This window comes from Nerophis ophidion, linkage group LG24 (genome assembly GCF_033978795.1).
Source record: "Nerophis ophidion isolate RoL-2023_Sa linkage group LG24, RoL_Noph_v1.0, whole genome shotgun sequence".
Lineage (NCBI taxonomy): Eukaryota > Metazoa > Chordata > Actinopteri > Syngnathiformes > Syngnathidae > Nerophis > Nerophis ophidion.
Window position 1 is genome coordinate 30,032,991 of NC_084634.1, and position 15,305 is coordinate 30,048,295.

At 39.3% G+C, this 15,305-nt stretch overlaps 1 protein-coding gene across 6 annotated transcripts in view; it reads right to left on the reverse strand.

The window, feature by feature from the left end:
• The window catches only part of lama2 (laminin, alpha 2), a 522,186-nt gene extending 507,138 nt beyond the window's left edge, over positions 1 to 15,048 (reverse strand). For all 6 annotated transcript variants that reach the window (XM_061886159.1, XM_061886158.1, XM_061886155.1 and 3 more), the window contains exon 1: positions 14,905 to 15,048. In XM_061886159.1, the coding sequence (XP_061742143.1) occupies positions 14,905 to 14,971 (67 nt within the window). In that variant the 5' untranslated portion in view covers positions 14,972 to 15,048. The remainder of the gene's footprint in view (positions 1 to 14,904) is intronic.
• Positions 15,049 to 15,305: the final 257 nt, after the last annotated feature.

A 15,305-nucleotide genomic window follows, 5' to 3' on the forward strand; every position in this document is an offset into this window, starting at 1 on the left:
TCACTGATAACAACCAAGATAATAATAATATGAATAATGTTGTGGAGAGTTTTAACAGTTTCTTTGTAAATGTCGGATCACAATTGGCAGCCAAGATCCCTGATTATAGCAGCAATGAAATGGAGTCACTGATTGAAATGAATCCAATGAGTATGTTCTGTTGGTAGTAACTGAAGAGGAAATAATAGATGTTGTTAATAATTGCAAAAATAAAACATCTACTGATTGTTTTGACATAGATATGACACTTGTGAAAAAAAAAACATACATTCCATCACCAAACCACTAACTTATATATTTAACCTGTCCTTCCAAACAGGACAATTTCCTAATAAAATGAAAATGGCAAAGGTAATACCAATATATAAAAATGGGAACAAACACATCTTCACAAACTACCGACCTGTCTCTTTGCTCCCGCAGTTTTCCAAAATCTTAGAGAAATTATATAACACTAGATTAGAGAAATTTATAGATAAACATAAGATAATTAATGAAAGTCAATACGGTTTTAGGACAGCAAGGTCAACATCTATGGCAATAATTGATGCAGTAGAAGAGATAACCAATAGCTTAGATAGTAAGAAATATGCAGCTGGAATTTACATGGATCTGAGTAAAGCATTTGACACCATTAATCATCAAATATTACTGAAAAAATTATACAGATATGGAATAAGGGGAGTAGCTTTGACTTGGATAAGGAGCTATTTAACACAAAGACAGCAGTTTGTGAAGATGGGCGAGTTTACATCCGGGCATTGCTTGTGGGGTTCCACAGGGATCCGTTCTTGGTCCCAAGTTATTTAACTTATATATTAATGACATATTTACAGTATCAAATGTATTAAAATTAGTCATATTCGCAGACGACACTAATATTTTCTATTCTAATGATAATTATACACATTTTGTATCCACTCTAAATAATGAACTTGCAAATTTAAAAACATGGTTAGATATAAACAAATTATCCCTTAATTTAAAGAAAACAAAAGTTATGTTATTCGGCTATTCCAATCCAGGACCAGCAATAAATATAGATGGCGTGATTCTAGAAACGGTGTCAGAAATTAAATTCTTAGGAGTCACTATTGATAATAAATTAAGCTGGAAACCACACATAAGACATATACAAAGCAAAATCTCCAAAACCACCTCTATTATCAATAAATCCACATTCTTCTTAAATTACACAGCTCTGCATTGATTATATTGTTCATTGGTCTTACCATATCTAAATTACTGCATAGAAATATGGGGCAACAACTACAAAACTTCACTACATCCCCTGGTTACACTCCAAAAACGTGCAATAAGAATTCTACACAAGGAGGGATATTGTGACCACACAAATATTTTATTTTTACAAACTAAATTATTAAAACTGCCTGATCTAGTTGATTTTAATACAGCTCAATTACTATTTAAAGCAAACAAAAAGGTTCTACCTGCCAATATTCAAAAACATTTTAAACACAGAGAAGGAGTTCATAATCTAAGGGGCTGTAGTATCTTTACTATTCCAACAGTAAGAACTACCAGGAAAGGTTTGTGTGTGTCTGTGCGTGGAGTGAAACTTTGGAACGGATTGGATGTAGGGCTCAAGCAATGTTCAAATGTCCATCAGTTCAAAACAAGATACAAAAAAATGGTATGGGAAATGTATATGAATGTGAACATGGATGCCTAAGTGTTAAACTCCATCACTGGCTATTAATGATTATTGTTATTATTATTATTATTGTTGTTATCATCATCATCATCATCATTTTCATTATTTTATATGTATTATTGTCATCATTTATTTTCATTGCTATTGCTATTGTTCATATTGTTATTATTATTGTTATCATTATCGATATTATTATTGTTTAGTCATTGTTGATATTATCATTATTATTATTACTTCTATGACATCACCCAACTAGTTAAACTATATGAATTAGTATTAATGAGAGGAATACATTGAATTGTGTGTGTGTTTGTGTGTGTGTGTGTGTGCATGTGTGTGTGTGTACACAAACAATCCTATATGCAATTTGAGTAATACTAATTTTCTGCAAATGTAAAAACAAATATGAATTCTGACTAAAGAATTGGTGCCGATGGAAACTAAGAAAAGGGATTTGGGTACACTATCTGGAGTACAGGGCAGGCGAGTGGAGGATCTTATGTTCGTGGATAACTCCTCTGGCAGGGGGCTCCTCTCGTCTCTTTTAATGCACAGCCATAGGACACATAGCAAGAGTGGTCCTCAGGTCCTGTTGATCAGGGGCAGTAGCTCCACAGCCACAGATCCACTTTTAACCACTAATATCACAGTCAAAATGAAAGCTTGTTCCCATAGGCGCCATAAACTGTTAATAATGTTTAGACAAAAGTGTATATTATATATACTATTATATATATATAGTATTTATATAGGTGTGTGTGTGTGTGTGTGTGTGTGTGTGTGTGTGTGTGTGTGTGTGTGTGTGTGATGGATATGTGTGTATTTTGGGTATATGCATGTGTGTATATGTATGTATATATATGTATATATATATATATATATATATGTAAATATATATAAATTGTATATATGTGTGTGTATATATGTGTGTGTACATATGTATATATGTAAGTGTGTGTGAATTTAAATGTATTATATATTGACAATATATAGCAGCAACCACTGAATTGAATTATATTGTATATATTATTGTATTATATATTGTATATGTATAGGGGTGGGACCTAATAAGTTTACTTCTTCCCACTCCCTTTTGAGCCAATCTTGACATCTACAGAAGATTCGTCACATGTAATGTTTTCAATGTAGGTGTAAAAATAATGTATCTATATATTTCTTTTGTATTTTATGTCATTCTCTTGTTTTGTTTGCATGGCTCAAATAAACCATTCATTCATTTTACTTCTTTATCTCTTTTTTTCAATCAAAAATTCTTTGCTCTGATCAGGGGGTACTTGAATGAAAAAAGATTGTGAAGCACTGCACTAGGCCACCGAGTAGGTAGAAGAGCCAAAACATCCTCACCACCAATTAATGCCTTCAAAACCTTACTCTGCTCATCTTTTAAATGATTAATAGTCAATAGATTTGACAAAACAGTTGCAGTAGCAGAATCAATGTCAGCACACGACTACTCGCTGCGTGCCGCCATTGTTGTTTGAATCAGTCGCTTCGGCGCTACGTCACATCTATTAAATCCCGCCCGACGATCCTGATTTGTTCCTTATTTTTTACTATCTTGAAGGAGTTTGCATTGCCTTCGATCCCAGATCTTTGTGTGGATCTCAGCAAACTACAAGGATCTGGCGAGAGTCAGGTTATTATGTTTGTCCTCCTACAGAAACCTTATTAAGACAAAAATAAAAATTCCATCGTTTTTCATTTTCATAAATGTTTTGAAAAAGCTCCATGGAGCTACTAGGGCGGCGCTAAAGAGCCACAGGTTGCCAACCACGGCACTAAGGCAAGTATTTTTGGCTATTGTTGGCTCTAAAGTCTCATTCAAAATAATTGTTTTCTAAACTTCAAAAAAAAGTATCGATTCAATCATGATGCATCGACATTTCCCGCCGTGGTACGCACCGATCATAAACCTTGTGACACCTTGGATAAGAAACTAAGCTTGCTTCCATAGTAGAGGCAGGTTCCAAAATGCCAAAATGTTACTTAAGTCGATTATTTTCAATGTTCCAAAAAAAATCAACGGATTAAAGTTGTGTAGTACCCATCCATCCATTTTCTACCATTAAGGCAAATTATGCACAAGTCAAGACAATAGCAGACATTAAATCAGAGCAGAGTTACTCTTCCTATTGAAAAATGGTTTTACATATTGTACATGGTCCTTAAGCAAATATTCAATATGATGTTTACCTTTGAACTATATCTAAAACATTAGGTCAACTACGGTATGACAGGCGAGTTCTTCAATGTACTTGAATCTTTAGAAAAAAAAGACTTCTAAAAGACTGCATCAGAAACTACACCACGCATTGACCTTTCTTTTCGGAACATTCCATCAACCAGTTCCATCCAACATTTATCAGCTGTGATTTCTCACCATCTGCCTCATAACTCCACACCCACTTCCCCTAATTTCTCAGTAAAAAAGATTGTACGAACAGATTCAAAATTGGTCGTACATTCCTTGGAACAGTTCAGATTGCAATCTTCAAGAGCGTGGGAACACAATACGGCCATTTTGTCATGTGTGTCCCCATTTCTCATCGTGCCCTGAGTGATGGGTGTCCCCATTCAAAGTCCCAAATGTTTTAGTTTTTTGAGGATGGTCTGCTATTATCCTTTTCAGACTTTTATATCCCTGGATCAGGGGTGCCCACACTTTTTCTGCAGGCGAGCTACTTTTCAATTGACCAACTTGAGGGGATCTACCTCATGTACATATATCATTTATATTTATTTATTTATGAAAGAGACATTTTTGTAAACAAGTTAAATGTGTTTAATTATCATACAAGCATGTGTAACACATATAGAGGTCTTTCTTTCACAAAGACAAGAATATAAGTTGGTGTATTACCTGATTCTGATGACTTGCATTGATTGGAATCAGAAAGTAATGATGATAACGCCCACATTTTCAAATGGAGGAGAAAAAAAGTTGTCCTTTCTGTACAATACCACATGAAAGTGGTTGGTTTTTGGCATCTAATTCATCCAGCTTCCATACACTTTACAAGAAAAACATTGGCGGCAAATTCCGTAGCTTGCTTGATTGACATTCATGGCACCCGAGGGTCTTGTGAGATATCACTGGCTGCTGTCAGTTCATTATTATGAAAAAATGACAGAGAGGAAGGCGAGAAACACTTTTTATTTCAACAGACTTTCGCGCCGTCCCTTCCGTCAAAACTCTAAAGGCCGACTGCACATTTCCAATCGTCACAGTAAAAGCCCTGCTTCATGCTGCCTGCGCTAACAAAATAAGAGTCTCGGAAATCTGGCGTGCACAAGTGATGTGCACGTCAGCTTTCTGAGGGATCGCTTGTGCACGCCAGTTTTCCGAGACTCTGTATTTAGTTAGCGCAGGCAGCATGAAGAAGGGCTTTTATTGTGAAGATAGGAAATGTGCAGTCGGCCTTTAGAGTTTTGACGGAAGGTACGGCGCGAGAGTCTGTTGAAATAAAAAGTGTTTCTCGCCTTCCTCTCGGTCATATTTTCATAATAATGATCTTGCAGCAGCCAGCGTCATCTCACAAGACCCTCCGGTACCGTGAATGTCATTTAAGTGACGTCTTGGTGAAGATTGATGATCACTAATTTTTAGGTCTATTTTTTTTAAAGCCTGGCTGGAGATCGACTGACACACCCCTCGCGGTCGACTGGTAGCTCGCGATCGACGTAATGGGCACCCCTGCCCTGGATTATCTGTGCAATATTGCCTTTAATGCATGTTATTGTAGAGCACTACTTCTCCAATAGTATAAGGTGGGGTGCCCTGGAGGGGTATTAGTGTCTTTGTTCATGCTTGAACAATACACAATCCTCCAGCGAGGTGGTAGCAGTGCTCAAACTAATCAACAGGCTTACTGTTCAACCCAGTAGAAGACATATACAGGTTGTAGCTGATGAAGAAGGAGGTGGAGAAGTTACAGTAAAAGGAAAGGGGAAGAGTCAAAGGCAAGGAAACAAGTGATGATAAACAGAATAAGGACAGTACCATATTTTCCGGACTATAACGCGCACCGGAATATAAGCAAAACCCACTACATTTTAAAATAAAATAATACGTTGTGAAATGAGATATTTACACAGAAATATTTTGTAAATGTTTATTTACTTATATTTAGTTATATCAACATTCAAAACTGCAGAGTTCAAAGCGTGGGGAAAAAAAAGTAGCGGCTTATATTGTGGAAACTACGGTAAATACGAGAAAGCGTACCATTCATAGTCCTTGGGTTTAGGGAAATGAGGAAAGACTCATTTGTGCTGTATGCCAAAAAAATCTGGCCTTGAAATCATTGAACCAAACAAATTTAAAGGTTTTAACATTATAGTGCCAAGTATATAAAAACCACAGTGAATCAGTTGTTTTCACACAAACTGAACAATCTTGTTTAAAGGGGTCATATTATGATTTTTCTACCACATTTAAGTCACTTCCATGTGGTCTACATAACATGTAATGATGGTTCTTTGTTTAAAATTTATCATAGTATACGTTTTAAGGACCGTTTTTAAGCCGCTTTTTGACTGTCTCTTAAAGGCCTACTGAAACCCACTACTACCCACAACGCAGTCTGATAGTTTATATATCAATGATGAAATATTAACATTGCAACACATGCCAATACGGCCAGTTTAGTTAACTAAATTACAATTTTAAATTTCCCGCAAAGTGTCCTGTTGAAAAGATTGCGGAATGATGACGCTCATTGTTACGTTATTGGTTGTAGCGGACATTTTATCCCAACACCCTTCACGGCTAAAAGTCGTCCAATTTAATCGCATAATTACACAGTATTCTGGACATCTGTGTTGCTGAATCTTCTGCAATTTGTTCAATTAATAATGGATACTACAAAGAAGAATGCTGTTGGTGGAAAGCGGTGTTTTTCGGCCGGCTGTAGCAACACAAACACAGCAGGTGTTTCTTTGTTTGTTGTGAAGCTTTAATATGGAACAGAGCTGTCAAGCAAACATGTTTCTCTACCACATGTCAACCGGCAGGTTTCGGTGAGAAAATTGTGGTAATAAGTCGGCTCTTACCGTGAACATGAGCAGGGCTTGTGTCGTTCTTCCTGCAGCTGTGACTTTCTTGGCTCCTCCATGGCTTCCCTCAGAGACACTGGCGGTAACCACACCCCTCCGACTTTCAGGTATGACTTTATAATCTCACTAAAACACTAGTAACACAATAAGCAGATAAGGAATTTTCCAGAATTATCCTAGTTAATGTGTCTAATAACATCTGAATCGCTCCCACTGCCCTGTCTTTTTTTTTTTCTTCAAGTCCTCCACTCTCACTATCCTCATCCACAAATCTTTCATCCTCACTCCAATTAATGGGGAAATTGTCGCTTTCTCGGTCTGAATCGCTCACGCTGCTGGTGTCCATGATTGTAATCAATGTGAGGATGTGAGGAGCCCTCACACCGGTGACGTCACGTGCACATCGGCTTCTACTTCCGGTACAGGCAAGACTTTTATTAGCGACCAAAAGTTGCGAACTTTATCATCGATGTTCTCTACTAAATCCTTTCAGCAAAAATATGGCAATATCGCAAAATGATCAAGTATAACACATAGAATGGACCTGCTATCCCCGTTTAAATAAGAAAATCTCATTTCAGTAGGCCTTTAAGGATGCGCCGTGTCTCCATTTTGACAGTCTTCTCCACGCCATCCATGTTGTAGTTTTAGCACTTCTGACAGATATAAGTTCAAACTACATGCTAACTGGCATTAGAGATGGCAACAGCGGCGGACGCATGTGCATGTATGAGCCATTCTGCCCCACAAAAAAAGCATAGCGAAAAAAGAGGGTGTTATTTGACTACATTGCGGACTAAAATGGCAGACTCGCGTAGAGCAATTTGGCTAAATTTCTTCCTACAATAGGTACAACTGTAATTTTGCTTCACTCCTTTAAGATTCTTGCGTGTGACTGAGGCATTAAGGAGTGGGACTGCACCAGGACTAACTGCGGTGTGTTCAAACAACCACCAAGTAGCATCTGTGAGAAAATAATAGTCAATCATCTCTTTCCCTTTTGGACCTTTCAGGTCGTTGCATTCTTCACTTACGCTTAAAGTGAAAAACGAGACAAAAAGTTAACTGGCAACATCTGTATGGAGATATCCACTATGTCACAATTGGGCAAAACATCACTAATGGGGAAAATTCCCAATAGCTAGTTTGGAAGGAGTATGAAAGAAGGCAAGACTGCTTGAAAAATATCTCTGCAATGTATCAATGGTTTTATTTCACATTTTCGCGACTTACACAGATGCCAAACATAAGTATAGGTACAAATAGGTAAGATATGTTGGTTTTGCAAAAAAGGTTACTTTTATATAAAACAACTGCAGCGGCTAGCATCTAATACTGTGGTTTGATTAGATTTTTAAAAATACATAAAGTTCTCAATAGTATTTTTACATTTATAAAAGGGTCAAAATATTTACAGAATATAAGTGAAAACCACTGTCTAGGACCTAAACTTGTGTAAAAGGACACTAAAGTTGAGCCATTTGACAGCCTGACATAACAGTAAGTGGGGGAACGTGCCACAAAAAGGGGATTTTCCTTTCAGAAGAGGCCGCCTACCTACCGCCTACTATAGCCACTAATTGGGAACACAGCTACTATCTAATATACCCTTGCCAAAATCCACATTTCATCTCTTATTTTTTGTCTTATGAGTCCAGACAAGAAAAAAAACAATAGGTAATCAGGCCATTTTCTCATTGACACACATACAGTAATAAACTATGCAGAAACGCGCAGGATAGTTAAAGAACAGTCATTATCTGACAGCAAAAAGCATGGCAATCACTAGACTTGTCTTAAGATGATAAAACACAATCATCTTTTTTGTGGGAATATTCAAACCTCTGTTGATGGCCTTATTTCTCCTCCAGTCAGTCATAATCTGTGCAGACTTTAGTGCCGTTCACCAGTGTTACCGGTGTCATGCCGCAAACTGATATTTCACAGTTCCACAGACACAAAGCGAGAGCAGAACGGTCTCCCCCCAACCAACCGAAAACTAAGACATAAATACGTTTTCACTTGGCTCCATTGGTAAGATACCAAGCAAATTGATTTGATTTGGTTTCAGATTCATCAGAGGGGTCTTCCTGCGTGACAATTCAATGCAGGTTTTTTTCCTTTATTTGTGGTGCTTGAAATATTTCCAGTCACACCCCACAGGATGTCAAATGGTGAAGCAACCTCTTAACAACCCTCTATGGAACTATTGGAAAGCCATAACTATAACTTTGAGTATAAACATTCTTCTTGAGGTCTCAATCTGACAAAAAAATTGAGTTCTAGTCATATTCTCATGGCATTAAATTGATTGCAACTGGAATGTTCATGTTTTGGTCATAGTTAAAGCACATATTGGAGTAAAGGTGACTATCAGCCTATAAATGTGCAGAGGTGTGCCATCACAACCATCAACGCCTTCTCTGCTGGCCTAACATAAATCCTGATCAGAAATTAATAAAAGTTCATTTTAATTTTAATTTACTTTCCATAAATATATAAAAGTATTCATCATAGTTTATTTATATCATATTAGGCTCCAGTGTTGCTTGTTTTCACGTTTGAGCTTTTATCCAATCACAATTCAGATAGCTTGTTGCTAGAGCTGTATGAATTCTACCGGAGGCCTTCTGAATCAACATTAGCGGTGTCTGTGCAGTGTAAACAAACGGAGCGCGTTCAGTTGATAGACGGTTGCGACACTATGATCGGATACTCACTTGTCACTCCGAACTTGAGTATCCAATCACGAGTGGTGATTTACGAAAACAGGAAGTAGCACCGGAGCCATACCCAGCCAGCAGAAAAAGAAAAAAAATCACAGGTACTCACTTTTTTAACCCCGAAAAGAGCATAGCAAAATGTTAAATAGATGGCAGATATACATTTGCAGGGCCATTTTCAAGAAAGATATTTAAAGGGAAAGTAAATCTTGTGAGACGAGGTTGGCCCACCCCGGAAGCGATCTAATCTGTTCCGGCGAAGGAATGGCTTGCCCGCCACTTCCACTCGAATGAACAGACTACGAGTGGTACAAATTGTGAGTACAAATATTGTACTTCTTTATTTTTTTTACCTTTGATACATTTTTTACATGTATTTTCATTTTGACACTCCTACGTAAGAGATGTTTTAATTTCTAAAGCGGGTTTATTGATTTTTAAATGCGCCGAAAAACAGCCTGCTTTGTACACTATTGAAGTGTTTCAATGCAGAGCAGAGCGCAAGTGTGTTTCTGTATAGTATTTCACCAGCCGTGGTCATGTGGTGACATTAATTATGGTATTATGAGAGATATTCATTGAAATCGGACTAAGTAACACATCACTGAAGACCTAGGTGGGAAACGCACGGCCAACCCCTGGAAATATGTGATTAGAGATGAAATGCTATCCGGTTTATCTGTAAACCAAAATTAAATTTTATACTGTTATCAAACTTTTACAAATCTTAATCAGAAGTAGGATGAAACATTGTTAGTTGACAGCACAATTGATTAACGTGGACCCCGACTTAAACAAGTTAAAAAACGTATTCGGGTGTTACCATTTAGTGGTCAATTGTACGGAATATGTACTGAACTGTGCAATCTACTAATAAAAGTATCAATCAATTAATCAATCAAATCCTTTAAAACAGGTGATAGGGCTTGGATGTATACCGGTATAATAGTTAATACAGGTGTATTTTAGAAAGTGGTATGTAGTTGAGACAATGCCATATCAGTATATTTTGATGTGCCTTTGTTACGGCCGTTTGCTCTTCTCTGCACCTGACGGGGAAAGCACAGGGCACTCTCTTTGACTTCTCAACTCCCGAGTGACGAGTGACTACAGCTTTATTTAAACATACACCAATATGCTTGAGAACCTCTCTCTCTCCTTGTAGCGACTTTCTCACTAATCTCCTCGGATGATGTTGACTTCTGTTAGCAACTTAACACAGAAGCTAACAATAGCTTGTCTGCTGCTCGCTCGGTGTGTCAAATGTTGAGCTATCCCTCGCCTTTTGAAGGTGCTTTTCTCCATAGCCCATGGGGAATAAGCTACTGTAGTATTGCGGCAGGGTGGCTGAAAAGTAGTTTTTAACTTAACAGCCACCGGCGTGAGCAAGAAGAGAGTAGAAGCTCCATCGATCACAAGGATTAACGTTAATGAACAAAAAGAAATGAACATTGCTTTGACATAGTAATGGCTAACTAATTATAAGAATAAACAACACGTTACTACTTACAACACAAATAATCTGGTGCCTATCTCAGCTACAATCGGGCGGAAGGCGGGGTACACCCTGGACAAGTCGCCACCTCATCGCAAGGCCAACACAGATGGACAGACAATATTCACACTCACATTCACACAGTAGGGCCAAAGGTGATTTACATGAAACCATTATAGACAGACAAGAGTATATTTTATTTTTATTTATTTAATTCCAATTACAAAGGACTGTTTTTCACTGCAGCTTGGTGTGTCTTTGGAAGTGGGAGGAAGCCGGCGTACCTGGAGGGAACCCACGCATTCACAGGGAGGACATGCAAACTCCACACAGAAAGATCCCGAGCCCGGGATTGAACCCTGACTACTCAGGACCTTCGTATTGTGAGGCAGACGCACTAACCCCTCTTCCACCAAGCTGCAGTGAAAACAGTCCTTTGTAATTGGAATTAAATAAATAAAAATAAAATATACTCGTCTGTCTATAATGGGTTCATTTAAATAACCTTTGAAAACATTTACATACACCTTTTGTGTCCATTTATTTAATTTAAAATAAAATAGGTAAATATTTCAGTGTGCCTTGCTGTACTTTTTGAGCACAACAAGGGTATTGGAGCGGTATTACTCGGTTGGTAGAGTGGCCATGCCAGCAACTTGAGGGTTCCAGATTCGATCCCCACTTCTGCCAAAATAGTCACTAACCGTTAAATGGGTTGTACAGTACAGCACTTTTCTACCTTCAAGGTACTCAAAGCGCTTTGACACTACTTCCACATTTACCCATTCACGCACACATTTACACACTGATGGAGGGAGCTGTCATGCAAGGTGCTAACTAGCACCCATCCGGAGCAAGGGTGGAGTGTCTTGCTCAGGACACAACGGATGTGACGAGGTTGGTACTAGGTGGGGAATGAACCAGGGACCTTCGGGTTGCGCACAGCCACTCTACCACTGCGCCACGCCGTCCCGTAACCGTTGTGTCCTTGGGCAAGACACTTAAAGGTCTACTGAAACCCACTACTACTGACCACGCAGTCTGATAGTTTATACAACGATGAAATCTTAAAATTGCAACACATGCCAATACGGCCGGTTTAGTTTACTAAATTACAATTTTAAATTTCCCGCGGAGTTTCTTGTTGAAAACTTTGCGGAATGATGACGCGTGTTTGTGACGTTATTGGTTGGAGGGGACATATTAGCTCAGCACCACTTACGGCTAAAAGTCGTCTCTTTTCATCGCATAATTACACAGTAATTTGGACATCTGTGTTGCTGAATCTTTTGCAATTTGTTCAATTAATAATGGAGACTATAAAGAAGAATGCTGTTGGTGGAAAGCGGTGTATAGCAGCTGCCTTTAGCACCGAGACACAGCCGGTGTTTGTTTGTTGTGAAGCTTTAACACAGTGGTCAAGCGAACATGTTTTACCGGAGACATCAGTGGATTATGCGTCCTCCTGCAGTAGATGTCAAAAAAGGCAGCTGTGAGCTTGGCTCCTCGGCTTCTCTCTGAGACACTGGTGTAGCCATTCGACTTTGAGGTATGTCTTTACAATCTCACTTAAACACTTCTAAAACAATAAGCAGATAAGGGATCTTCTAGAATTATCCTAGTAAATATGTCCAATTACATCTGAAACGCTCACACTGCCGCCACCCGGAGCCGTCGCTTTTTATTTTATTAATTTTTTTTCTAGTCCTTCACTATCAATATCCTCATCCACGAATCTTTCATCCTCGCTCGAATTAATGGGGAAATTGTTGCTTTCTCGGACTGAATTGCTCTTACTGCTGTTGGCTCCCATTATAAACAATGTGAGAATGTGAGGAGCCCTCACACCGGTGACGTCACGCGCACATACTTCCGGTAAAGGCAAAACTTTTTTATTAGCGACCATATGTTGCGAACTTTATCGTGGATGTTCTCTACTAAATCCTTTCAGCAAAAATATGGCAGTATCACGAAATGATCAAATATGACACATAGAATGGACCTGCTATCCATCCATCCATCCATTTCCTACCGCTTATTCCCTTTTGGGGTCGCGGGGGGCGTTGGCGCCTATCTCAGCTACAATTGGGCGGAAGGCGGGGTACCCCCTGGACAAGTCGCCACCTCATCGCAGGGCCTGGACCTGCTATCCCCGTTTAAATAAGAAAATCTCATTTCAGTAGGCCTTTAACCCACCTGCTCCCGGTGCCCACCCACACTGGTTTAAATGTAACTTAGATATTGGGTTTCACTATGTAAAGTGCTTTGAGTCACTAGAGAAACGAGCTATATCAATATAATTCACTTCAAAACTGCATGATAATATCGATATATGACGACGTAGGGCTGGGTGATATATTGATATATACGATATATCGCCGGTTTCTCTATGTGTAATATAGAAAATGACTATATCGTAATATTCGTGTATACGTTCTCACGCAGTTGCTTTTAGCTGCGGGCGTACACTTCAGGCTCTTCCCACTCTTTCCTGTCTTTCCTTCTCACAGACAAGCAGGCGCACATTCTTACAGACGTCACATACGTGTCCGCCCTCAAAGACCAGATATGTAGCAGAAAGGGTTACGTTAGCTGCTAACGTAGCCGTACGAGAGAAAGAAGGTGCGGAACTGGTAACAAATAAAGGAAGCCTTAATTCCCAATAAAAACAGCAGGGTTTCCATCGTCTGGCGATGGTTCGGCTTCAAGTGGGAATATGTCGAACAGACAACCACAATAAGTCAAGCATGCGGTACAAGCGTTGCTATAAAAAGTAGCAACATTTGAAAAGTCACTCGCTGGAGAATGAAGAGAATTTCATAACCTTACTAACATACCACACAGTGAAGGACGAACTCTATTTGATTTCCTATTATGCAGCTCATTTTTATTTGACACTTAAAATGTCTCTGACAATCTTGCACTTTATGTTTTGGAAATGACTTGAATGTTTGTGCCGTTGCTTAATAACTTTAATAAATACACTTTTGGTCAATTGACTTAGTTGTGATTTCCTTTTCTGTATGAAAGTTTAAAAGTAGCATATATTAATGCAGTATGAAGAATGTTTTAATGTTGACACATAGAATCATCATACTGCTGTGATTATATGTATCAAGTGTTCATTCAAGGCCAAGGCAAAATATCGTATTATATTATATATTGTATATCGCGATCTGGCCTAAAAAATATCACGATATTAAAAAAAGGCAATATCGCCCACCCCTAATTCGTCGGGGGCAAAAAAGCCTCTTTAAAGCCATCCATTTTCTACCGCTTAATCCCTTTTTGGGGTAGCGGGGGGCGCTGGCGCCTATCTCAGCTACAATCGGGTGGAAGGCGGGGTACACCCTGGACAAGTCGCCACCTCATCGCAGGGCCAACACAGATAGACAGACAACATTCACACTCACATTCACACACTAGGGCCAATTTAGTGTTGCCAATCAACCTATCCCCAGGTGCATGTCTTTGGAAGTGGGAGGAAGCCGGAGTACCCGGAGGGAACCCACGCATTCACGGGGAGAACATGCAAACTCAACACAGGAAGATCCCGAGGCTGGATTTGAACGCAGGACTGCAGGACCTTCGTATTGTGAGGCAGAGGCACTAACCCCTCTCCCACCGTGAAGCCCCTCTTTAAAGCCATATTTTTATATTGGTCAGGGTTATCCAACTGTTTTGAAGACGTGAGATATCAACAACTCAACAAATGTGAAAACACAAGCCCCTACCTGCGTGTCTCCTTCAGAAAAGTTGCCAGCTGTCAACTAATTAGCTAATTACTCAATTAAACAAACATGTGCCATCAAAGCGTGCGAAAAAACACTTCCTGTTTTGCGCTGATATTGTCGGCGGCCGCTGGACCAATTAGCGCATTAGTTAAAAATTACGTAATCACCAATGGACTCGCTTATCTTTGGGCTGCCACTCACCTCTCTGTTGCGCGCAGCCGCATTGCCATAGCAACGCCGCGAGGAGCAAGAGCCGGAGCCGCGCCATGTTTGTCCCGGGTCAGCTTTCTGCGACTGTGCGCGGCCACCAGGACACAACTTCATCCAAACTTTGCACTCCTCCTCTCTCTCTCTCCCTCTGTCTCTCTCTCCTCCTTCCCCGTGTGGTCTGGGGGGGGGGGGGGGGGGGGGGGAACAAGAGTGAAAGTATGCAAAATGCTCTTCATATCTTCAGACTCGCTTGATTACATCTGCATCCGCTAAAAAAACAAAAAAAAAAACGCCCAATCAACCTGTAAGTGCTGCTGTTATCTTGCATGTTTTGGGAGGGTAGCTTATTAAAAAAAACCTGAAAAATGGATGTCAAGGAAGGGGATGCAACA